The sequence below is a fragment of the Macaca mulatta genome, chromosome 3, assembly GCF_049350105.2.
Source record: "Macaca mulatta isolate MMU2019108-1 chromosome 3, T2T-MMU8v2.0, whole genome shotgun sequence".
NCBI lineage: Eukaryota > Metazoa > Chordata > Mammalia > Primates > Cercopithecidae > Macaca > Macaca mulatta.
The window spans coordinates 178,686,379-178,712,887 of record NC_133408.1 but is presented as its reverse complement, the minus strand read 5'-3'; the positions used below and the strand labels follow the sequence as shown (position 1 = coordinate 178,712,887).

Here is a 26,509-nt window from a genome sequence, read left to right as displayed (position 1 = left end):
TATTTTGCAGGCTAAGAATAAATGGAATCATTGAAGATTATTTCATATGCAAGTAAAATTTTGCTAAGTGTTTTTTTTTTTTCTTGCCTGGTAGCCTTGTCGTTGACATTTAGTCATGACAGCTCAGTGGTCTGCATGGTTAATACAATGTTTTAGCATCTTTCTGGGCACCAGAATGTCTTGGCATTCCACATTGTCATTGAAGCCAGGGAGCCTAAGGAATCAGAGCCAACTGACGAAGGAATTTTCCCTGGTGCAAGCTGGGTGCCACGATACCTTTGCTTTTTATATGTAGAATCAAATCTCAGTGTAAGCACCTTCCAAAGATCTGGAGTTATTTGGGGTGACTGCAGAGCTACCCTGGCATCCTGAGGATTCTGCAGACCTAGTCAATCCTGAACCCCAGTCCTCTTTGATCCAACTCATGCTGAACCCAGACTTCTGGTCCAGAAATGACTGGGGGCCAGGGACTGGACCTTCAGCCCTGGTAGCTGTGGGACCTTCTTCCTATCTGGCACTTACTTGTCTAGCATTTGTTGAAATGCAGCCTGCTGAGCCATTTAGTAAGCCGCATTAATCTGTCTTCAGGAGGTGACTGTGGTGTTAATGTCATCCTTGAAGACGCTGTGCTATGGAATAATTTTTTGGACTGTTCCATTTCTGCTGGTTTTGCCTGGAAGCCTGACTTCCACACATAAATTAATGTGACTTTTTCCTTTTCGTTCTTTCTTGTTTCTAACGTTTGCAATTCATTTTGTGTCTGCAGAGTTTCTCCCTCAGATGCTGACTCTACGGTCAGCGAAGAGTCCAGCGAGAGGGACGCAGGAGATAAGACACCGGGAGCCGTCAACGATGGCAGGTCCCACAGAGCCCCGCAGAGCGGTCTGTGACTCTTCTGGTTCTTCCCATTAAAAGTAGTCCCTACGAGAGTCTGAAGGCTAGGGCCTTCCAGTACTTCAAATGCTAAACCCTTAAAAAAAAATCTGAGAAATGGAAAATTCATCATTCCTGTGGTTTCTTAGCACCAGTTGTCACCATCTAACGTGGTATTGGTGTCTGCTTTGGGGCCAGGGATTCACTGGGGTACGTCTTAAGGTTAATAGCCTCATTTCACTCTAGAGTCCTCACCCTAGAGGTCAAGGAGGAAGCACACTGAAACCAGAGTCTCAAAAACTGCCCCCAGGATTCAGTAGCTTTCTTAGGAAGCAATTCAAGGATTCACAGCTGTCACTGTCAGAAAGTTGTTTGTTTATCATAGGCCCAAGTCCATTATGTTTAGTTCTGTTCCTAGATCTTTCTTCCAGCAGGTGGTTTAGTGTGATCAGATGGTTTAGCATGTTTGCTTTGGGAGTCACATACAGCTTCATAGGCCAGGTATAAGATGAACTTCACTCCTGTTCTAAAGGGTATGACTGTTGAGACTGATGCCCTGTTACAAAGTGAGACCCACAAGTCTTTAGACTTGGGAACATTTTTTTGGAGGGATAGCAAGGTAGCTTGTTTTTAGTGTAATAGGTTGTATTAAATAGATGTGCTGCTACAGCTGTTGTATTTAATGGAGATTTATTTTTATTTAAGGATTGCATTTCAGTAATGCAGAGATAATTGGGAGGCCTCAGAATATTATTATTACTATTTTTTTTTTGAGACAGGGTCTTGCTCTGTCACAGAGGCTGGCGTGTAGTGGCACAGTCCCGGCTCACTGCAGCCTCGACCTCCCAGGCTCTGGCTAGCCTCCCACCTCAGTCTTCCTAGTAGCTGGGATTACAGGCCTATGCCATCACACCTGGCTAATTTTTGTATCTTTTTGTAGAGATGGGGTTTCACCATGTTGCTCAGACTGGTCTTGAACTCCTGGACTCAAGCGATCCATCCGTCTTGCCTTCCCAAAGTGCTGGGATTATAGGCATGAGCCACCACGCCCGGCCAGGATATTATTTTTAATAGTAATTTTTTTTTTTTTTTGAGACAGAGTCTCGCTGTGTCACCCAGGTTGGAGTGCGGTGGCCGGATCTCAGCTCACTGCAAGCTCCGCCTCCCGGGTTCACGCCATTCTCCTGCCTCAGCCTCCCGAGTAGCTGGGACTACAGGCGCCCACCACCTCGCCCGGCTAGTTTTTTTGTATTTTTAAGTAGAGACAGGGTTTCACTGTGTTAGCCAGGATGGTCTCGATCTCCTGACCTCGTGATCCGCCCGTCTCGGCCTCTCAAAGTGCTGGGATTACAGGCTTGAGCCACCGCGCCCGGCTTAATAGTAATTTTTATACTTATAGTATTTAGTCATACATTTCTCTGTATGGAAATGCAGTGCAGAGTGAACTGTATTCTAGAAATGAACAGACTGTAGACAGAAGCCCAGGGGCCTCTCCTCTCACTGACACGCTTGTGGCCTCACAGGTGGCTCAGGCTTCAAGGCTCCTGTGGGGCTGCACTAACCCATCCTTGTCTCCCCTCACTGACATGCTTGTGGCCTCGCAGGTGGCTCAGGCTTCAAGGCTCCTGTGGGGCTGCACCAGCCGGTCCTTGCAGTTCCTTCCAGCTCCTTCCACTTAGTTCTTTTGTAATGTTAAGGACATCCCCTTAGAAAAAGGGAAGAGTTTTTTCTTTGAATGTAGTTTTTCAAAATCTTAAAAATTATTTAGCACCATGGTAACAGACACTGCTTCTGATAGACAGGATTAGAATCTCGTTTTGATCCTCAGAAAGAAATATTTGGTGGGGAGTGGAAAGAGCTCTGGATTTTATCAAGTTCTGTTCGTTGTTTATCTGAGAAATACTTTCAGTGCCTGCATTTAACGCCGTCTGATGGCATTACAACCAGTATATTCTATAAGAATAACAAAAATCAAACACCACTCTCAACATAGGCTCAGAAGCCAGGTAGTAAGCATCACAGCTCTGGGACGGAGAGTTGAATGTGAAGGAGAGAAGCGAATTAGATGATTTTGTGAATATTAGAAGCTCAGATGCTGCTGTTATAATTTGAAGAGATACCAGAATCTGTACATTATTTTCATGTTGTAGAAAGATAGTTTTCTCACTATAAATATCAGTTTACTTTTAGAACTTTGTTTACTTCTTGAAAGGTGCTATAAGATAGCTTTAATGCTGCCATGTAGGTATTTTATTGCTTGCATAGAAACTTAAATATCCTATTTTAAAATATTCTGAGTTTTTCTCCTCGCTTTCCGTTATTTTATTTTTTAAAACTTTTTGCTTTTTGAGACAGAGTCTCTTCCTGTTGCCTAGGCTGTAGGGCAGTGGCGTGATCTTGGCTCACTGCAACCTCTGCCTCCCAGGCTCAAGTGATTCTCATGACTCAGCCTCCCGAGTAGCTGGGATTATAGATGTATACCACCACACCTGGCCAATTTTTGTATTTTTAGTAGAGACAGGGTGTCCTCATGTTGGCCAGGCTGGTCTTGAACTCCCGGCCTCATGTGATCTGCCTGCCTTGGCCTCCCAAAGTGCTGGGATTACAGGCGTGAGCCACCTGTCCGGCCTGTTTTACAATTCACATAAAAATCTTGCTTTTGTTGAAAGTCGCAATGAAGTACAAATGAATGGAGGTGGGAGTGGGGAGGGAGATTACTTGAGATCCATTCTGGAGCCCTCTTCCATGTCGCTGTGGGACCAGCATTCCCTTTCACTCCTGCGGGTGGCACAGCTACCTGCCCTCTTTAGGCTTCTTGGCAAGGCTGTTGATGACTGTCCCAGGTCATGTGGCGTATCAAGGACCCACCTTGCAATGGAAGCTGAGAGAAGACTGTTGTTTCAGTTTTGGTAAATTGGAGGTTGTGCTTTATTCCTTTTCCAGCTGAGTGTTTTTGGAAGGTGACTAGGCCCTGACACATACCCTCATGGCCATCCATGAACCCTTAAAAGATTATTTACTCAAACGTCACTGTGTTCACAGCCATTGCAGCTTTAAAATAACTCATCATAACCACTGGCTCCCCTTAGTGAAGATGGGAAGGGAGAGATGAGGTAGGAGATGGGCTGCCATTGCTGCGTCTGTGCATGATTGTAGTTTTTCTCTCTCTCCCCTTTATCATCAGGAATATACCAAGTAGGTAAGCGTTGCAAAATACTCAGCATTCTTTTATGCTCTCCTTAGATTGCACGTGTGCAAGTGTGTGATTTTTAAGTAGTTAAAACTTTGTTCATCTGAATCCCACAAATTCCAAATTCTAGAATTGCACATGCAAACCAAGCTGGCACTGACGTTTGCATGTGCTAAGGAGCTTGCAGTGCTCGCTTCAGCAGCATATAGACTAAAATTGAAACTCAACAAAGATGAGCGTGGCCCCTGTGCAAGGATGACGTGCGTATTTGGGAAGCATTCCATATTTTTAAAAAATTAAAGCATTTTCAAAATAGTTTAAATGAGATTGAAACAATGAAGGTTTTCAAGTAATTTTGGAGTACCATACCATTTATAAAATGATTGAGATCATAAAGTATAATTCTCATCTTTTCATGAAGGCAGATTCTCAGAGATCTTTTCAAGGTAAAATTTTATAAACATAGTGGAGATGACCGCAGTCATTGAGTCATCCATTTAGCAAATGCTTGCTAAGTGCCTGTGGTGTGTCAGGTGTTGGTGATGCAGTGACGATGAGATAAACGTGATTGCTGTCACACAGGATAATTAACGTGGGTTGCACACATTAGTAAAGATGCAGTTTTCTAGCCTGGGCAACATAGCGAGACTCTGCCTCTACAAAAAATAGAAAAAATTAGCCAGGCCTGGTGGTGTGTGCCTGTGGTCCCAGCTACTGAAGAGGCTGAGGTGGGAGGATCGCTTGAGTCTGGGAGGTCGAGGCTGCAGTGCTCTGTCATTGCATCACCACACTCCAGTCTGGGTGACAGAGTGAGACCCTGTCTCGAGGGGGAAAAACAAAAAAATGGTTTGACTATATTTACTAGTAGATAATGAAATAATTTCTTTAAAAATGCTCTCTTGCTTTGACATTTTAGTAATTCAGACTGAACTTTTCTCTTTCATTTTGCTTTGTTAACATTATCCTATTCCGTACAATCCTATATACTGTATTTATTTATTTATTTATTTTGCTTAAGTGCAGTGGCACAATCACAGCTCACTGCAGCCTTGACCTCTTGGGCTCAAGCAGTTCTCTCACCTCAGCCTCTTGAGTAGCTGGGACTACAGGAGCATACCACCCCCAGCTAATTTTTTATTTACTTTTTGTAGAGACGAGGTCTTGCCATGTTGCCCAGGCTGGTTTTGAACTCCTGGGCTCAAGCGATCCTCCTGCCTTAGCCTCTCAAGGTGCTGGGATTATAGGCATGAGCCACCATGCCCAACCTTTTTCTTTCTTTTTAAGATTTTTATTTATATTTTAACTGATGGTAAGAAAACATATACATTTATGGTGTACAACATGATGTGTTTTTTGCTTGTATTATTTTTAGTTGGCATATAATACTTGCAAATATTTATGGGGGACATTGTGATAGTTCCATGTATGAATATACTATGTGATGATCAAATCAGGGTAATTAGCATATCTGTCACCACAGAGAAAGTTATCATTACTTTGCCTTGGGAACATTCAAAATCTGCTCTTCAAGCTAATTGAAAATATACAATAAATTATTAGAGTCACCCTACAGTGCCTATAGGTGCTCAACCCATTCCTCCTCTCTAACTGTGCACTGTTATTTTTATTTTTTTGAGATGTAGTCTCATTCTGTTGCCCAGGCTGGGGTGCAGTGGTGTAGTCAGGGCTCACTGCAGCCTTGACCTCCCAGGCTCAGGTGATCATCCCTTCTCAGCCTCTTGAGTAGCTGGGCCTGCAGATGCACACCACCACGCCATGTTGCCCAGGCTGGTCTAGAACTCCTGGGCTCAAGTTACCCTCCCGCCTCAGCCTATCCAAGTGCTGGGATTCCAGGCGAGAGTCACCATGTCCAGCCTCTAGTTGTGCTTTTGCATCTGTTAACCAACCTTTGTCTCTGTCCCTCCTCTTCCCTTCCCAGCCTCAAGTTACCTTACTAGTCTACTCTCCACTTCTAGATCAACTTTCCAGCTTCCACATATGAGCGAGCACAGTGCAGTGTTTATCCTTCTGTGCCTGGCCTATTTACTTAATGTCATCCAGGCTCGTCCGTATTGCTGCGGATGGCAGGATTTCATTCTTTCTTATGGCTAAATTGTGATGTTTTGATATGTGTATGCATTGTGGAATGGCTAAATCAAGCCATTTAACATATACATTACCTCACGTACTTATTTTTTGTGATAACACTTAAAATCTACTCTCTTAGCTGTTTTCAAGTATACAATATATTGTTATTAATTATAGTTACCATGAGGTACAATAGGTATCTTGACTATATAGTAAAATTTATATCATTACTTTTAAAAAATAATTGAAAAGAAAGGGGTTTTAATCCCAAGTTCCTACTTGTCTTAAGGCAGGATTCATACAGCATTAATCTCTGTGTGTCCATTGTACTTTGTACTAATCATTATTGTCCGGGGAGCTTTTTTTAGAAAAATTGTGCAATGTATAGCAATCAATAATATATAATATATATTAATATATGATATATAAGTATATAATATGTAATATATAATTACTAATATAATAGTAATATATTACTAATTATATAATATATTACATATACAGTTCTATAAATGAAAATATATAATTATGTGTGATATAATTATATAATATATATGTGTGATATATATCATATGTATATGTAAAAAAAATTAAAAGCCCCTCTTTTCAGCCATGTCGAAGGACTGGGTTCTGGGCAGTATGGAAGCTGGAAGACTTTCTGCACCTCTTATTTCCTCTCCTCTGCTTGGTCCCTCAGCTGTGTAGAGTGGCCCAGGGGTCTATGCATCCCCTCCTTCTCTGGTTGCAGTCTATGAACAGTTCAGTGAGGATGAAGCAAGGGCCGTGACTACAGTGGGAGGGGGTGAGTCAGGCTCTGGACAGGAGCCCAGTCTCAGGCTGCCGCTCCAGTGGTATCCAGGCAGGGCTGACAGTCTAGTGGGGAGGGGCCTTTTTTTTTTTTAAATGCCTGTCACCTTTGTCTCCCAGCAACCCAGAGGTCTCTGCCACCCTGGAGGAAAGTGATCCCACTTCTAGGTATCAGTAGCTTAATGGGCTACCCCTCTGTGACATTTGCTGTTACTCTATAAGTCTGGGTTAGCAGGGCTAGCCTGTCTGGTGAAGCTCATGATCTCCTTTTAGGCATTATGCCCGCAACTTGAGTAGCTGCCACCGATGAATGGTGGTGCCTGGCTGTGCTTCCATTGCACAAATGCACAAATAGTCAGGTTCCTTCTGGGTGTGGGGCCAGGAAAGAAAGCTTGAGCATAGCTGGAATCCAGACAATGGTGCCCCCTGGCTAAGACAGACATCATTCATTCAGAATCAGACAAATAACTTCTCATTGCTTGGGATAATGAATGTAATTCAAATTGAGAGAGAATACAGACTTACATAGCAATGCCGTGCTTTCCTTATATGAAACATCAACTACTGCTTCTTACTGCTTTGCTCATCTATGTTTTTTACACTGAGGAGAGACCTTTGTGTTTTTCACTTATGCTTTGAAGTTTCAAATGTTAGGCTTTTGTTTAGAAGCAGTTTCTGCATGCGCTTATTCCTTCTGTCAGCCTGCTGGCCATTTGTTTGAAAGCAGCATCCAGAGGTGACTGCGGCTAATTAGACGAAAGGCATCAATTGATGTTTATCTTTTGGAGGGCAGGGGGAGGACAGGGTCTCACCCAGGCTGGAGTCACCCAGGCTGGAGTGCAGAGACATGATCTCGACTCACTGCAACCCCTACCTCCTGGGCTTAAGGGATCCTCCCACCTCAGCCTTCTGAGTGACTAGGACTACAGTTGTGTGCCATCACACCCAACTAATTTTAAAAAAAATGGTAGAGACAAGGTCTTACTGTGTTGCTCAGGCTGGTCTCAAACTTCTGGGCTTAAGCAGTCCTCCTGCCTCAGCCTCTCAAAGTGCTGGGATTACAGGCATGAGCCACTGTGCCTGGCCAGTTGACCTTCTTAAGTGTGAGTAACTAGCTCTTTCTACTCAGCCCGTCTTCATTTTTCTCTTTCTCTTTTCAAAATTAAAGTGTGTTAGGATTATCTCTACTATAAAAATAATACTTATTACAGAAAATCCTCATTATCAAAAATAAAAGACATTGGGAAAAATCGCCCATCATGTGAAGATTCAGGTTTTGTTAACATTTTTAAGTGTTTCTTTTCTGTCTTTTTTGGTGCATTTGAATTTCTTTTTTTTTTTTTTTCACAGTTCTGATTAGTTTTTAAGAAAATTATTGTGGTTAAATATACATGGCCTAAAATTTGCCATGTAACCATTTATACATGTACTCTTCACCTGTTTTTAAAGTAGGAACTAGCACCAGGCGCGGTGGCTCCCACCTGTAATCCCAGCACTTTGGGAGGCCGAGGCAGGTGGATCACTTGAGGTCAGGAGTTCAAGACCAGCCTGGCCAATATGGTGAAACCCAGTCTCTACTAAAAGTATTAATACAAAAGTTAGCTAGGCGTGGTGGCATGCACCTGAAATTCCAGCTACTTGGGAGGCTGAGGCAGGAGAATCACTCGAACCTGGGAGGTACAGGTTGCAGTAAGCCGAGATCACGCCATTGCTCTCCAGCTTAGCTGACAGAGTGAGACTCTCTCTCAAAAAAATAAAAAATAAATTAAAAAAATAAAGTAGGAACGAATTCCCTGCAAGCAACAGGGTTTTTCTTCTCATGTGTCTTCAACTTCGTTTTCTTTCCACATCAGAACTGAAAAACCAGAATTGGCCATTGTTAACTGGTACCTGCCTGCGTGTACCGGTCTTCTGTTTTCTCTGTAGTACGACATTGCCTTGGCAACTGAATTTGTATCACTCCGGCGAGCTCCCTCCCAGATGGTAGCAATAGTTCAGAGCTGCTATCAATGTGTTTTCTAAGAGTTCTGTGAATGGCTTATTGACTACTGAGCACCTTCAGGCTCCTTCTGTCCTACATTCTTTCTGACTGAAGATTTTGAACCACAGTTAGACGAAACACTGCAGTTTTTGACACAGTATCATCATGATTTCCTCCCATCTCTTCTCAGGGTACTTGTAGTTTTTAATGAAGTGAGAGGATACAGTATACAGCCCAGACTATTTAAGCTCAGAGAGCGAAATTGCAAGCACTCTGCTACTGCATTGGGGATGTATTTTTGGTCAGAGGCCCGTCCGAGGATTCTTTAAAGAATAATTCACAATTTTGATTATTTGCTGTTTCTTTAGATGACTCTGTGTATATGTTTTGCTTTTCCTTCTGTTCCAGGGCCACCACTGCCCAGTTCGGGAAACGAGCAGCACTCATCAGCCTCCATCTTCGAGCATGTGGACAGGATCTCCCGCCCCCCGGAGGCTAGCCGGCGGGTCCCCAGTAAGATCCAGCTCATTGCCATGCAGCCGATCCCGGCACCTCCCGTCCAGCGCCCCTCTCCAGCCGACCGAGTGGCAGAAACCAATAAAATCAACAAAGAGGTATTTGCTTTTATTTAAAAGTCTGTTAATTTAAAAACTCAGCTAGGCGTGGTGGCTCACGCCTGTAATCCCAGCACTTGGGGAGGCCAAGGCAGGCAGATCACCTGAGGTTGGGAGTTTGAGACCAACCTGGCCAACATAGTGAAACTCCATCTCTACTAAAAATACAAAATTAGCTGTGTTTGGTGGTGGGTGCCTGTAATCCTAGCTACTCAGGAGGCTGAGGCAGGAGAATCACTTGAACCCGGGAGGGGAAGGTTGCAGTGAGCTGGGATCTCGCCACTGCCACTCCAGCCTGGGTGACAGAGTGAGACTCTGTCTCAAAAGAAAAAAAAGAACAAAAAAAACCTCACACTCTGATTTGGTCAGTGTTTGAAAATGAGGGCAAGGTACAGTGTCAACTGGTTACTAAAGGCATAAGCTGCTGACAAGGATTCTTAATGTAAAACATCACGCTTGTTGGAGATCAGATACTGTGCATGGACACTGTAGGGCACAGTGGCAGACATGCAGAAAAGTGTTAGCGTGGCCGACCAGGGCTGCCCTCCTCAGAAAGAGCCACTTCAGCTTCTGATCCTCCTCACACTACGACCCAGTTCAGGTCTCCGTCTTTGGGGATGCCACTCTGGGGGCAGGGGGTCTCATGCCAGGGAACTTGTTTCAGTGACATTAGGTAATTATCTTCTTTGTATCTGTCAGTCCTATTTAAAGATCTCTAAAGGAGGAAAATATTTATTCTTTTCTAGTTATCAGATGTCTCTTCAAAATTGTCACTGGCCAATTTCCAAGGTTCGAGTGACTTTTTTTCCCTGCTTTGGGGGATGGTGACAAGACTCCAGTGCACCACGCAGTGCTTGAGGGTAAAGCTTGTGGGATGGCAGGGTCTCTGCTCCTCCCTGGGCTGTGCCTGTTGCCCTGTCGGTAACTCCGTGGAGCTTACAGACAGCAGGTTAAGGGTGGGTGAGAGGAGCATAGCAGGAAGGCGCTCCTAAAAGGTTTTGCTGGTCAGGCATGGTGGCTCACACCTGTAATCCCAGCACTCTGGGAGGTTGAGGCGGGTGTATCATTTCAGGTCAGGAGTTCAAGACCAGCCTGGCCACCATAGAGAAACCCCATCTCTACTAAAAGAACAAAAAATGAACTGGGCATGATGGTGCCTGCGTGTAATCCCAGCTACTCTGGAGGCTGAGGCAGGAGAATCACTTGAACTCTTGAAGTGGAGGTTGCAGTGAGCTGAGATCATGCCATTGCACTCCAGCCTGGGCAAGAGTGAGACTCTATCTCAAATAAATAAATAAAAATAAAAATAAATAAAGACTTTGCAAAGTGTGTGTCCCGGAAGCCTCCCGGGACCGCCATGGCTGTCTTTCTCTCCCTCACCCTTCCTCAGATTCAGACTGCGCTGCGGCACAAGTCTGAGATCGAGCACCATCGCAACAAGATCCGCCTGCGTGCCAAGCGCCGCGGGCACTACGAGTTCCCGGTGGTGGACGACCTGTCCTCGGGTGACACCAAGGAGCGACACCGGGTGTACCGCAGGGCGCAGATGCAGATCGACAAGATCCTGGACCCCACGGCCAGTGTGCCCTCCGTGTTCATAGAGCCCAGGAAGAGGTGGGCTGGGGTCTTGCGGCTGAGGCGGGCGTGCAGAGGTGCTGTGGGGCACAGGAGCAGGACAGGAGCCCCTCTGCTACTGCAGGACCTGTGACAGAAGGACCCCATCCGTGTTCACGTGGAGCTCTCTGAAAACAGTTGAAGGGGTTCATGCACGGAAGGATGTGGAGGCCACTGGGAAGGCTTCCCCTGGCTGAGGGTCACCTTGGCATGGGAGGCAGCGGCTTTGTTTGTTCTCTCACCTCTGCCCCTCTGCCTGCCTCGAGGCATTTCCTGGGGATTTAATCCGTCTCTTCCAATTCAGCCTGTCTACAACTGCACTCACCCTTTCCTTCCCACACCGGCCCCTTCTGTGGTGTCCTTGGCTCTTCCTCACCTCCCACTCTGTCACCTCCAATATTTTCATCTCCCAGAGCCACCCAGGCCGGTGCCCAGCAGATCTTCGTTGGTTTTCTCACAGCTGCCTGCAGGGTCTGGGGTCTTACCTTCCTCTGGTCTCCCAGACTCCCGTCCCCAACATAGATGCGTTTTCCTTAAACATGGCTCTCATGTATGTCTTTCTCTGCTCAAAGCAGAGGGGAGGCTCAAAGCAAGAGAGGCGGCTCTTGTTGCCTGCCAGGTGGGACCTGCTTCCGTCGCAGGCCAGCCCAGCCCCTCCGCTCCAGCTCTTTTCCACAGGTCAGCCACACGGACAGAACTGCCACCCAGGAGACGGCCTGCTAGCCCCTGAACATTCGCCTGCCTGCCGTTTCTGCCCCGGCACCCGCTTCCCACATCCTCCCTGGCTTCAGGTCTCATTCACTCTTCAAGACCTAGTTCTGGGCCAGGCGTGGTGGCTCACGCCTATAATTCCAGCACTTTGGGAGGCCAAGGCAGGCGGATCACGAGGTCAGGAGTTCAATACCAGCCTGGCCAACATGGTGAAACCCCGTGTCTACTAAAAATATGAAAATTAGCTGGGCATGGTGGCGGGCACCTGTAATCCCAGCTGCTCAGGAGGCTGAGGCAGGAGAATTATTTGAACCTGGGAGGTGGAGGTTGCAGTGAGCCGAGATTGTGCCATTGCACTCCAGCCTGGGCGACAGTATGAGACTACGTCTCAGAAAAAGAATAATAAAATAAAAAAGTCCTAGTTCTAGCCCCATGGGACTAATAGCTCCCCCTGACTTCTCCTTTTCTGAACGTCTATACAGTTAAATAATGTCATGATTACAAATGGCTTTGTATCTGTGTTGCTCCACGTGGGTTAATAGGTCTGTTTAGGTAGGCTCTGAGCTTCCTTAGAGCAGAGACTGTGTCGTACGTGGCGTTTATATCCTGTGGGGTGTCTCCAGGGGCCAGCACATCCTAGGTACTCAGGGTACTTAGTGTTTAGTTGATAAGCCAGTGGCAAAAAAGAGTGATTTCCTACGAAGATAATTTCTCTTTTTCCTGGCAGCTCACGGATAAAACGTTCTCCCAAGCCTCGCCGGAAACACCAGGTCAACGGCTGTCCTGCCGACGCTGAGAAGGACCGGCTCATCACCACAGACAGCGACGGCACCTACAGGAGGCCCCCCGGCGTCCACAACTCGGCCTACATCGGATGCCCAGTGCGTGCTGCCGACTCCGGCTTCTGGAACCGGGGCGGGGCCGCTCCTAGAAAGATGCGCGGAAAGGGGAGGAGAAGCAGCAGCACTGGCTGCCGCCCTCTGTTGTGTCGGTGCCTGATGCCTGATGGCTGATGCTCCCGGGCCCTCTAGGTCATGAAGTGGGTGGGGTGGGGTGCCACCCCTTCTGAGGGGAGCGTTGAGTCCTGTCAACCAGGGTGCTGCCGAGTGCCACCTCTGGAAACACACTCTGTGTTTTCCTTCTCTATACGTAAGCCCCGTTCTCTCAGACTTCACAGTGGGACTTTTTTGAGGTTAACTGGAAAACAAAGAGAAATATCCTCAAGGTTTTTTTCCTTCTCCCTAGTTAGAGGGTTATTTGGTTTTGTTGTTTATTTTTATTTTTATTTTTTTGAGACAGGGTCTTACTCTGTTGCCCAGGCTGGAGTGCAGTGGTGTGATCCAGGCTCACTGCAGCCTCAGCCTCCTAGGCTCAAGTAATTCTCCCACCTCAGTCTCCTGAGTAGCTAGGACCACAGGCATGTGCCACCATGCCCAGCTAATTTTAAAAATTTTTGAGGAAATGGGGTCTCAACATGTTGCCCAGGCTGGTCTCAAACTCCTGGCCTCAAGTGATCCACCCGCCTTGGCCTCCCACAGTGCTAGGATTACAGGTGTGAGGACATGACCCTGAGATCAGGAGTCTTATGCTGTACTGAGAGCTAGCCCGGCTGGATTTCCTAGTGAGAGGAGGGATATTTAGGGTTTTATTTCCCTGTACTATCCTTGGAATGCTAAGAAGATAACATATTTGCTTATACATATTTTCCTTTTATGGGAGAAAGGGGTTAATAGAAATTAAGAAATAATAGATGGTGGCTCAGGCCTGTAATGCCAGCACTTTGGGAGGCTGAGGTGGGCGGATCGCTTGAGCCCAGGAGTTGGAGACCAGCCTGGGCAATATAGCAAAACCCCATCTCTCCAAAAAATACAGAAATTAGCCAGGCGTGGTGGTGCATGCCTGTAATCCTAGCTACTTGGGAGGCTGAGGTGGGAGAATTGCTTCAGCCCAGGAAGTTGAGGCTGCAGTGAGCTTTGATTGCACCACTGCACTCCAGTCTGGGTGACAGAGCAAAACCCTGTCTCTAAATAAATAAATAAATAGGGATTATATTTTTCCAAAGTAAAGGAGGTCCAGACAGATTTGCTTGAAGTGTTAAAGGCAGATATTGATAGGGTAAGGTGCATACACACAGACTGCACTGAGTAGGGGAGAGAGAACCAGCCTCACTTAACCACGCATGAGAAATACAGACACAAAGATACTCCAAGACAGAGAGGGTGAGCCAGGTGCAGCTAACTCCGGCAGCACTGGGAAATATAGGGTGTCCTCAACTCCGTGCCAGGAGAGCCCTTCCTTGCCACAGCGGGCCCCTTTCTCCTCCCGGAGGCACTCACAGAGCCAGCCTTGTTTAGAGACACGTTAGCAAAAAGCACACCCTTCGAGAAGGGATTTATAATGAACGTGATCGCTTTAGATAGAGCTCATAGAAATGGTGAGCAGTCATTTCTTAGTTGAGTTTTATATTTTTCTCCTAAATTATATAAAGAACAAGCACTTAAAGACGCTAAATATAATTACACAAATGTGCCAAACATTATTCTGGGATGGAGCCTAAATACAACTGAATTATGATCATCTGAAAGAACCAGACTTTTCCTTAGGAACGTATGGTATTTCTAGGGTCCTAAAGACCAACCTTCTTGATCTCATGAGGATCGGGGCGATTTCAGAGAGTTGGGCTGTCTGTAAATGAAACTGCTCTCTTCCTCAGTACAAGGAATTGAGCAGTTCCTGTTACTTTCTAAATGCAGTGCATGGCTGCTCTTACAGTAGGTGGCGCTCTTGTGCTGTGTTGAGTTCTGGGGGTAATTGGACACCAGTGGGGTTTGGCTTGATCTGGGGAGGGCTCCCCAGGGTTGTCCCCCGGAGCTTTTGTCTGTGCCAAATGGAGACTTGCCGTGGTGTGGAACTAACAGATAGAAGGGACAGCATCCCTTTTTCCCCTTCACTTCTCTAGCCAACCTGGGCTCCTCTCTCAAAGGAATCTGTGGGGAGCCCTCTCAGTCCCCTCCCTTTGATTTTTTTGAATGATTGAGTTTTGTATGGGGACGAACCTGTGTTCTCCTGGCTGTCTTCGTTCGCCTTCCTCGGTGACCCTAGATCAGCCTTCTTTCGCGGTGGCTTGCTGCATCGTTTTCTTTTTTCCTTAGCGGGGAGTGCAGAGATTCCTCCTGCTGTGGGTGCAGAGCAGCCTCTTCTTGGAAGACACCACCCCAGAGGGTGCTTGCCTTCAGTGGCTCCTTTTTTCAAAGATGTCCCCAAAATAAAAATCTTCCTCAGATTTTGAATTCTGAAACACGTACTTTAAAAGATCATGCCTGTCTCAGAGCTCATTTTTTCTTAGGTAGTTTATCTTTTTTCCCCTCAACTTTTATTTTAGAATCAGTGGTACATGTACAGGGTTTTTTGTTTTTGTTTTTTCATCTTCAAGCCTATACTGGGGAAGTACTATGCGTTTTTGAATTACCTTCAATTTTCCACTTTCCCCTCAAAAATATCTTTTCCTTGAGGGGTGTGTTCTCCTAAGGCCAAGAGAAATATTCCTTGGTTCCTTGTAACGGGGGTTACCATTATAATTCAGGCCTCGGTAGAAATCCAGCCAGCTGCATGTTTTTGTAAGTTTCTTTTAATTTTTTTATTCTTAAGACACTCCAGCTCTGTTGCCCAGGCTGGAGTGCAGTGGTGCAATCACGGCTCACTGCAGCTTCGACCTCCCTAAGCTCTGGTAATCCTAGGCCTCCTAAGTAGCTGGGATTACAGGTGCATGCCACCTTGCCTGGCTAATTTTTGTATTTTTAGTAGAGATGGGGTTTCGCCTTGGTGCCCAGGCTGGTCTCAAAACTCCTGGACTCAGTGATCCTCCTGCCTTGGCCTCCCAAATTTCTGGGATTGTGGACATGAGCCACCAAACCTGGCCTAAATAAAGTTTTATTGCAACACAACCACACCCATTTGTTGGCTTGATACCAATGACTGTTTTTGCTGCAAGGCAGAGTTGAGTAGCTGTGACAGATTATATGACTCATGAAACCTAAAGTATTTACTGTCTGGAAAAAGTTTGATGTAATTTGTCATCCAATCCAGACACTGGAAAGTGTAAGGGGGTATACTATTAATCATTACCGTGGGACAACAGGCATAAACTGAGGTTGTCCTGGACAACCAGGCTGTCTGGACACCCTCTTACAACACCCACAACGGACTGCAAAATAGGCACCAAAATCCGTAACTTTGATGACTAACAGTAAAAAGATGCACATTTATTTCTGAAGACTGATAGATAAACTGTATCTGAACACATCTATATGTGAAACATCTATAGTCTATATATAGATGTTAGAATATAGGAAGTTGAGTAAATCCTCTTCTTGGCCTGCAAGTTCTGTAGTCTTGCCTGCAAAATGAGGAGAAAACAAGAAGGTGAAGGACAGGAAATGGAAGCGTCCCGGCCCAGGAGCTCCTGGCCTTCTGGCAGGATTCATGGGGGCCAATGGGAATCTGAGGGGACTGTCCTTCCCATAGGCAGATCATCTCTCTGGGTATAGGAGTTTAGTCTTCTCTGAAATTCTGGCCACTGAGAATGAGATTGGCAGTGGTTATAGCCGCTGGGGACTCTACTCAAGTGTCTGAGATCCTTTCCCACAGTGGAATCTCAGTTTGTGCCTGCGGTTTTTTGTGTCACCACACTGCTTGCTTCCTTGCAGTAGAGCCTCATAGGCAGCCACCGGAATCACCGCCAGGAACATCGCTTCTGTTTCTGGAGAAACCCTCTTACTTACCAGTAGACAGTTCTTCCAGACACACCCTCCCTTCCTTCCACACGTGAGCCGTAGGTTGGTGGTACACTGCTGACCAGTCTTCCTCATCTGCTCCTCAAAAAAATCAAGAATTGGAGAAGGGCGTGACTGTGGACCTTTTTCCACCTCACAAGGAAAGGAGCACAGGTTCCCTCCAAGGTGACATCGTCAACTAGAGGTCACCTTGGAGTCCCGGATTCTCATTTAGAATTTCTCAATGACAAATCTCATTTAGTGGAACCTCCACTGGGATGTTGCAGTTTGGGAGAAATGGACTCATAAGCCCAAGCGTGTCACGGGCAAGAGAGGGAGGTCTCCAGCGGGGACTGCCGTGGAGAGAAGAGCGCCTACCCCATCTCACGAGGGCAGTCGCTGCTTCACGGCAGTTGGTGGTTTCTGTGTGGAGTGAGGGCCCGGTCATGCCAGAGCTTCAGACTCAGTCAAGAGAACCCAGAAATCTGAGTGTTACTGTGAAATTTTCAGATGTTTAAAATAATGGCTATCAGTTAAAAGAGTGTGCAGGCCAAGCAAAACCTGTCTGTGGGCTGACTGGGTTTACTAGTCTTGTATGGTTCTCTCTCAGTTTGGAGTTAAGAACCTACTGCCCTTCACGCTGGCAGGAATAATAACTGATCACCCATAGAAGCATTTTCCAGATAGGGGGCTAAGGTTAAGAATGTGTCTGTACAGTAGTTTATCTTTGTAATAGACTCATGGATCCAGACGGGCAAGGGAATGTCTTCCTTGGCCCCTTAAGTCCGGTGATCCAACCAGCTGGGCTAAACTGCAGGCACGTGGCAAGTGAAGCATTCTAGATAGAAGCTGCCCACCTTCCTCACAGAGGGTATGGGGTCCCCAGCCCCTCGGGCAGAACCTCTTCTCTCTTCACTGTGTCTGCTGCAGTCACCATGCTGTCTGCGCTCATGGAGCCTATGAGACCAGAAAGGATGACTCTTCTGCGTTGGTTCCTGGTTTTGTCTCTCACAGTTTACCCTGCATATGTTAGGACTGTGTTTTGCTCATAACAGTATTGGGAAATGAGATTTAAAAAATCTTTATTGTTACTTATGTTTCTACCTCTTAAACAGTAGGTATAGAACACAATTTAAACCTTTCTTTGTTGTTTTTTTTTTTTCCGAGACAGAGTTTCGCTCTTGTCACCGAGGCTGGAGTGCAAGGGAGCCATCTCGGTTCACCGCAACGTCCGCCTCTTGGGTTCAAGTGATTCTCCTGCCTCAGCCTCCCGAGTGGCTGGGATTACAGGCATGAACCACCACACCCAGCCAATTTTTGTATTTTTAGTAGAGACCAGGTTTCACCATGTTGGCCAGGCTGATCCCAAACTCCTGACCTCAGGTAATCCACCCATCTTGGCCTTCCAAAGTGCTGGGATTACAGGCAGGAGCCACTGTGCCTGGCCAATTTAAACCTTTCTTAATGACTTTTGTGATCCAGAGATACGTTCATTTTAAAGACAAATGGTTCTGAATAGTTTTCATAAAATAGACACTATAATTGCTTACACACATACATAGGCTTTTTTTTTTTTTTTTTTTTTTAAGAGTCTAGATCTCTGTCGCCCAGGCTAGGGTGCAGTGGGGCAATCATAGCTCACTGCAACCTCGACCTCCTGGGCTTAGGAGATCCTCCTGCCTCAGCCTCGCGAGTAGCTGGGACTGCAGGTACTCACCACCACCCTCAACTAACTTTTCAGCAATCTTTTGTAATGATGGGGGTCTTGCTATGTTGCCTAGGTTAGTCTCAGATTCCTGGCCTCCCTGGAAATGATCTTCATGCCTTGGTCTCCCAGGTTGCTGGGATTACAGGTGTGAGCCACTGCACCCAGCCCGCATACATAGTTTTAATATGCATAGTTTTAAAAGTTTTGATCTTTTAAGGCTATTTTCTGATAGTCAATAGACTACTTTTTGACTGCTAGCTATGAAAAATTTACTAGTGTTTTTCAATACATAAACTTTGAAATAAGTTTTTTGGCTGTTTAGAGGCTTTCAGTAAAAGTGTTCACTTCCAGGTGCTGAAATGCCTTGTAAATAGTTGAGTGTTGTTGAAAAAATGATTGTTGAATTTTGGCAATTTTTTTTCTGATTCAAGCCTCCCTGCTCCTTCCTGTGAAATGTAATGCACATTCCTCAGCTGTCATTTTTTAATTTTTGTGAGACAAGGGCTCACTCTGTCATCCAGGCTGGAGTATAATGATGCGATTATAGCTTACTGCAACCTCAAATTCTTAGGCTCAAGTTATCCTTCCACCTCAGCCTCCCAAGTAACTGGGACTACAGGTATACACCACCACACCTGGCTAATTTTTTTTTTTATTTTTTATTTTAGAGATGGGGTCTCACTGTGTTGCCCAGGCTGGTCTTGAACTCCTGGCCTCAAGTGCTCCTCCACCTCGGCCTCCCAAAGTCCTGGGATTAAAGGTGTGAGCCAGTGTGCTCAGCCTCAACTGTCATTTTTTAATTCTTAACGGTAGAACTTTTCCTCAGTGTCAGGAAAACCATTTAGGGTTGCCACAAAAACTCGTGTGTGATTTTTCCTTTGCCATTTCCGACTGTAGTCAGATCCTGACCTCCCAGCCGATGTGCAGACACCATCCTCGGTGGAACTGGGGAGATATCCAGCCCTTCCTTTCCCGGCCTCCCAGTACATCCCACCCCAGCCGTCCATCGAGGAGGCACGCCAGACCATGCACTCCCTCCTGGACGATGCCTTTGCCCTCGTGGCCCCCAGCAGCCAGCCTGCCAGCGCCGCAGGTGTGGGCCCCGGAGTCCCACCTGGCCTGCCCGCAAACAGCACCCCTTCCCGGGAAGAGAGGCGAACCACGCAGTGGGGGTCCTTCTACAGCCCAGCCCAGACGGCCAACAACCCCTGCAGTGTAAGTACTGGCCTTCTAGAATTCTCTGGTGGGCAAGATGTTGAAGCTTTGTTGCCTGACTGCCTCACTTTCACGCTCCGCACAAAACTGCGGTTGCATTTGATAAGAATTAAAACTCGGATGATGGGTCTTAGTTTTTATCTTCTACTAAATTAATTCTTAATGTTGGAAGTATCCATTTATGCAGGTTTACAGGCTCATGCCTGTAATCCCAGCAATTTAGGAGGCCAAGGCAGGAGGGCTTTTGCTTTGTGAAGGATTGGAGGGGGATTTTATGGAAGCATCTTTCTGGGTTCAAAACAGTGTCACGGAATGGAGGTGGGGTAACTGTCAAATGTATTCTTGTTGATGTCTCCAGAAAAGTTGCAGTTGAGAATGTATCCAAATCGTTCGGTTTCCTGTATGGCCACCTGGTACTGGAGAGACCCCTGAGGTTCTGAGATTGTAGGCAGCCAGTCCCCATCTGGGCAGTGACAACCACTTTCAAATGTCGCTTTCCATCTTGGAGGTTGACATTTCAGTATTTCATCTGCCTTTGTGATCACTTACGTTTTTCTTAGTCCTTTCAAATTTACCTTCCTGAGAGATGGAGAAGAAGTAAAACTCAAGGAAGTAAAGCTAACGTTATTTTCTGCTGATTTCAGATGAAATGATTGGCCAAAATTTGACTCTGGAGAGAAGCTAGTGGGTCACAATATGAATTTATTAGGGAGTGTTTATACTGGGTCCACCTTGTTACATGGAGTTGGGTGGCAATAAACATATGCTAAAATACTTTTTTATCTCTGAAATGGGTTTACATTTTAAAAGTAAAAGCCTTCAGCAAGAGATTGTCTCCAGGGTATGGGAGGCTGAGAGCCTACAGTATGGGGAACTGCTGTCATGTGGGGTGGGAATATCATTCGATCGAATCATTACTGTTTTTAATTTTAAAATATAGCTTGTTCCAACAAATATCTTCAAAATTACAACTGGTGGTTGATAATATTTCAGGAAATGCATGGTATAGGACAAACCTCGGTGGTAAAATAAATGTGGATACAGCTGCCATCGGGTCACTTTAAAGTTTTCTCATTTGCTTATTCATTCAAATATATTTACAAAGCGCCTGCTGTGTCGCGGGTACTCTGCTTAGGTGCTGGAGATAGAGTAGTGCACAGTGTAGGTCCCTGCCCCCCCAGTTCTTGCATTCCAGTGGAGGCTGTCTGGACAATCGAAACTAATTCCAGTACAGCGTGGAAGGTGCTATGGCCGGAGGAGGTGATGTGGGAGGGGCGTCTAGCAGAGCCTTGAAGCCTTTTGGGAAGGATTTTTCTGGACAAAATAGCATCTCCGTGGAAGTCTAAAGGGTAATTAGTGGTTGTCAGTTGAAGAAGGATGTGCCAGGTGGCGGGAAGTACAGCAGAGGCACGGAAATTAAAGTGTATGGGACAGGCTTCTTTTGGACAAGATGGAGGAACAGAGCTTGGGTTTACCTTCCTTCCTGAAACAACTGAAAACACTGAAAGGAGTATCTGGGTGACTTGACGTTAAACTTTAGGCAAGAAAGGACAGGAATCAATGAGAAGTGAACTGAGCCCTCCAGTTGCCCCAGCTTACGTCTGGAGTTTCTAGTCATGGCACAGCAGGTAGGACCCCAGGCGGAGCTCCGTGGTCTCCCTGAGTTGAAGAAATGGAGTTTGGAAGTCTGGGGAGGAAAAGGCAGCTGGAGTTCACAAGGGAGAGAGCAGGAGAGCAGAGAGATGCCCTGGGCAGGGTGCTAGGCATCTGCAGAGAATCTTTGTTTGAGTACTGATCAGTTTATGGGTACACAGAAACTACCCAAAAGAGCCCCCCAAAAAGATGAGTGGAAACAACCCTCAAAATTCACACAGGCCTGGGAATAAGCTCTTGCTATGGATTGAACTGTGTCTCCCCCAAAATCACATGTTGAAGCCGTAACCCCCGACATGACTGCGTTGGAGATGAGGGCCTTTAGGGAGGTAATTAAGAATAAATGAGGCTGGAAGGGTAGCGTCCTGATTCAATAGAACCGCTGCCTGTAGAAGACAAGGAAGAGACTCCAGAGGTCTCTCTCCAGCCAGGTTAGGACACAGAGAGCAGGCAACTTTCTGCAAGCCAGGAAGAAAGCCCCACCTGAAACTGAACACTGCCAGATGTTGATGTAACACTTTCCAGCCTCCACAACTACGAGAAAATCAGTTTCTGTTGTTGTTGTTGTTGTTGTTGTTATCGCTTTTGAGACGGAGTCTCGCTCTGTCGCCCAGGCTGGAGTGCAGTGGCGTGATTTCAGCTCACTGCAAGCCCCGCCTCCCGGATTCACGCCGTTCTCCTGCCTCAGCCTCCTGAGTAGCTGGGACTACAGGTGCCCGCCACTACGCCTGGCTAGTTTTTTGTATTTTTTAGTAGAGACGGGGTTTCGCCGTGTTAGCCAGGATGGTCTTAATCTCCTGACCTCGTGATCCATCCTTCTCGGCCTCCCAATTTTTTGTATTTTTAGTAGAGATGGGGTTTCACCGTGTTAGCCAGGATGGTCTCAATCTCCTGACCTCGTGATCTGCCCGCCTCGGCCTCCCAAAGTGCTGGAGTTTCTGTTGTTTTAGGCCACCATTTCTAAGGTATTTTGTCATGGCAGGCTCAGCAGTTGAATACGGTTCGTTTTGCAACAGTTGGTGGAAACTGCATAATTCATGCAATATCAGTTAGAGTATTTGGAAGAGTTTTGCCTCAGTAATGAGGCAAAATTAGCCCCAACTTAAAGCAGCTCTGGTTCCACCTAAAAAACCACAAAACCATAACATCTAAACCCAAGCAAAGCTCAAGAATATAGAAACACAAAAATATGCAGCATTCAATAAGGTAAAATTAATAATGTCTGCATCAAATCAAACAGACAAGCAAAGAAGCAGGAAAATGACACAGATGATAAAATTAGTAGACAAGGTGTATGTGGTGTTCACACCTGTAATCTCAGTACCTTGGGAGGCTGAGGCAGGAGGATTGCTTGAGTCCGAGAGTTTGAGACAAACCTCGGCAACACAGTGAGACTCTGTTTCTACAAAAAATATAAAAATTAGCTGGGCACTACTTAGGAGGCTAAGGTGGGAGGATCACTTGACCCTGGGAGGCTGAGGCTACAGTGAGCCATGATTGCATGATTGCACCACTGCACTGCAGCCTGGGCGACAGAGCAAGACTCTGTCTCAAAAGAAAAAAAAAAAAGAGAGAAAAAGAAAGAACTAGTAGACAGGATATCACAAGAATTCTTATAATGGAGTTCCATAGATTCAAGAAGCTAGAGGAAAGATTGTACACATTAACTAGAAGGATTGAAGATGTTAAATGATAAAAGTCAAACTTAGAGATGAAAACTACAGTCTCTGAGATGAAAAAATATACTGGATGGGATTGAAGTCAGATTACATATTGGAGAAGAAAAAAATTAGTGGGCTGTAGTAATAAAAACAGTATGGTACTGGCATAAAAACAGAAACCTAGACCAATGGAACAGACTAGAGAGCCCAGAAATAAATCCACACGTATATGGTCAACTAATTTTTGACAAGGGCACCAAGAGGACATAATGGGGAAAGGATAGTCTTTTCAGTAAATGGTGAGGGGAAGACTAGATTTCCACATGCAAAAGAATGAAATTGGACTCTTAGACACAAAAATCAACTCAAAATGAATAAAGGACCTAAGTCTAAGACCTGAGATGATAAAAGTCCTAGAAGAGAACATAGGAGAAACTCCTTGATATTGACCTTGGCAATGATCTTTTGGATATCACACTTATCACACCAAAAGCTCAGGTTATACAAGCAAAAATAAGTAAATGGTACCGCATCAAACTAAAAAGCTCTGTATAGCAAAAGAAAACATTGAAAATGTTTCAGTGAAAAAGGCCACCTACAGACTGGAAAAAAATACTCATATACCACATATCTCATAAGGACTTAGTATCAAAAATTTATTTTTAGAAACTCTTACAACTCAATAGAAGAAAAATAAATAATCCAATTTAAAAATGGGCAAAGGATTTGAACAGATATTTTTCCAAAGAAGACATAAAAATGGCCAACAGGTATATGAAACAGTGTTCAACATCACTAATCATCAGGGAAATACAAATTAAAACCTTGATGAGGTTGGGTGCAGTGGCTCATGCCTCTAGTCCCAGCACTTTGGGAGGCAGAGATGGGCAGATTGCTTGAGCTCAGGGGTTCAAGACCAGTCTGGCTAACATGGTGAAACCCCGTCTCTACTAAAAATACAAAAAATTAGCCGGGCGCGGTTGTGGGCGCCTGTAGTCCCAGCTACTCGGGAGGCTGAGGCAGGAGAATGGCGTGAACCCGGGAGGCGGAGCTTGCAGTGAGCTGAGATCCGGCCACTGCACTCCAGCCTGGGCGACAGCGAGACTCCGTCTCAAAAAAAAAAAAAAAAAATACAAAACTTAGCTGGGCATGGTGGCACATGCTCGTAACCAGCTACTCAGGGGGTTGAGGCACAAGAATCACTTGAACCCGGGAGGCAGAGGTTGTAGTGAGCCGAGATCATGTCATTGCACTCCAGCCTGGGTGACAGAGCAAGGCTCTGTCTCAAAACAAAACAAACAATACAAAACCCTCTATGAGATACTGCCTCACACTTGTTAGAATGGCTGTTATCACAAAGATAAGAAATAACAAATGTTGACAAGGGTGTAGACAAAAGGAAACTCTTGCAGACTGTTAATGGCAGTGTAGATTGGTACAGCCATTATGGAAAATAGTGTAGTGGTTCCTAAAGAAATTAAAAATAGAACTACCAGGCCAGGCGCAGTGGCTCACGCCTGTAATCCCAGCACTTTGGGAGGCTGAGACGGGTGGATCACAAGGTCAGGAGATCGAGACCATCCTGGCTAACACAGTGAAATGCCGTCTCTACTAAAAATACAAAAAAATTAGTTGGGTGTGGTGGCAGGCACCTGTAGTCCCAGCTACTCGGGAGGCTGAGGCAGGAGAATGGTGTGAACCCGGGAGGTGGAGGTTGCAGTGAGCTGAGATCCGGCCACTGCACTCCAGCCTGGGTGACAGAGCGAGACTCATCTCAGAAAAAAAAATAGAACTGCCGTATGACCCAGCAATCCCTCTGCTGAGTATATACCCAAGGAAGGTAAAATCACCACTTTGTAAAGGTATCTGCATTCCCATGTTCATTGCAGCACTATTCACAGTAACCAAGATATGAAAGTAGCCTAAGCGTCCATCAGTGGATGAATGGATAAAGAAAGTGTTGTGGTGTATATATACAATGGAATATTATTTATCCTTTAAAAGGAGATCCTCCTATTTGCTACAACATGGGTGGACCTGGAAGACATTATGCTAAGTGAAATAAGCCAGAAACAGAAAGAAAAATATTGCATGATCTCACTTTCATGTGGAATCTTAAAAAAAAAAAAAAAAAACCACAGATGGGAGGGGAAAGGAAATTGGGAGATGGAGATCAAAGGATACAAAGTAGGGGATGTGTAGGATGAACAAGTCTAGGGATCTAAAGTACCAAATGAGGACAATAGTTAATAAAATTTTATTATATTGGGGATTTTGTTAAATAAGTAATTTTAGCTACTTTTGTCACAAAAAAGTATGTGAGATGATAAATATGTTAATTTACTTCACTGTAAGTAACCATTTTACTACCTGTATGTAGCCAGTAAAATGTTGTAAACCTCAAACATACCCAATAGAATTGTTTTTAAAAAGATAGAGTGGCCAACATTTTTCCAAGTTTGGTAGAAACTGCAGATCCACAGATCCATTGGTTGGTGAACTCTATGTGCAAGAAATATGAAGAAAACTATTCCAAAAATGCCATAGTCTAAATTGCTTAAAACAAGTTAAAAAGATCTTAAAAGTAGCCAGAGAACAAGAACACATTATATACAGTGGAACAAAGATAAGGATGGCAGAAGAAATCTCATTGCCCAGAAGGTAGTGGAACAAATCTTCAAAGAACTGAAAGGACCAAATGACCAACCTAGAATCTATATCTAGCAAAAACATCTTTCAAAAACTAAGGTGAAATAAAAATGTTTTCAGACATATAAAAGCTGAAATAATTCATCACCAGCTGACCTGCATTATAAGAAATGTTACAGGAAGTCTTTAAGGCAGAAGTACAATGATACCATATGAAGACCTGGATCTACATACATATATGAAAAACACTGGAAATGTAAATATGTATGTGGGGAATTATTTTTTAAAATCCTCTCTTCATTATTTAAAACTTTAAAAAAGATAATTGACTATTTAAAATGAAGGTAATAAGTGTATATTGTGGGGAGTTATAACATATATAGAAGTAAAATATATGAGAACAGCAGCACAAAATGCCAAGAAAGGAGAAATTGAAGTTTTCTATTTTAATGTTCTTATACCATACATGAAGTAGAATAATAGTGCTTAATGGTAGACTGTAATAAGTGAAAAATGCGTAATATAAACCATAAAGCAACCTATTATTAGCTAATAAGCCAACAAAGGAATCAAAATGAAATCATAAAAAACAGCACAAAAGAAGGCAGAAAAGGGTCCAGGCATGGTGGCTCACGCCTGTAATCCTAGTACTTTGGGAGACTGAGGTGGGCAGATCACCTGAGGTCAGGAGATCGAGACCATGCTGGCCCAACATGGTGAAATCCTGTCTCTACTAAAAATACAAAAATTAGCTGGGTGTGGTGGCATGTGCCTGTAATCCCAGCTACTCAGGAGGCTGAGGCACAAGAATCACTTGAACCCAGGAAGCGGAGTTGCAGTGAGCCAAGATCATGCCATTGCACTCCAGCCTGGGCGAAAGAGCGAGACTCTGTCTCAAAAAAAAAAAAAAAAAAAAAAAAAAAAAAAAAGGCAGAAAAGGAAGTGAAAAGTGATAAAGCACAGATGGGGAAAA

General features: G+C 45.0%; 1 protein-coding gene and 1 non-coding gene across 3 annotated transcripts in view; both read left to right on the top strand.

Annotated features, from left to right (window-relative positions):
* The window catches only part of KIAA1549, a 145,775-nt gene that overhangs the window by 97,867 nt on the left and 21,399 nt on the right, over nt 1-26,509 (top strand). For both annotated transcript variants that reach the window (XM_028846361.2, XM_028846360.2), the window contains exons 12-16: nt 767-882; nt 9,348-9,553; nt 10,944-11,167; nt 12,606-12,759; nt 19,256-19,573. In XM_028846361.2, the coding sequence (XP_028702194.2) occupies nt 767-882; nt 9,348-9,553; nt 10,944-11,167; nt 12,606-12,759; nt 19,256-19,573 (1,018 nt within the window). The remainder of the gene's footprint in view (nt 1-766; nt 883-9,347; nt 9,554-10,943; nt 11,168-12,605; nt 12,760-19,255; nt 19,574-26,509) is intronic.
* LOC114677169 (U6 spliceosomal RNA) lies at nt 4,250-4,353 on the top strand. The gene has a single exon (XR_003728473.2). It is a non-coding gene; the product is annotated as a U6 spliceosomal RNA (small nuclear RNA).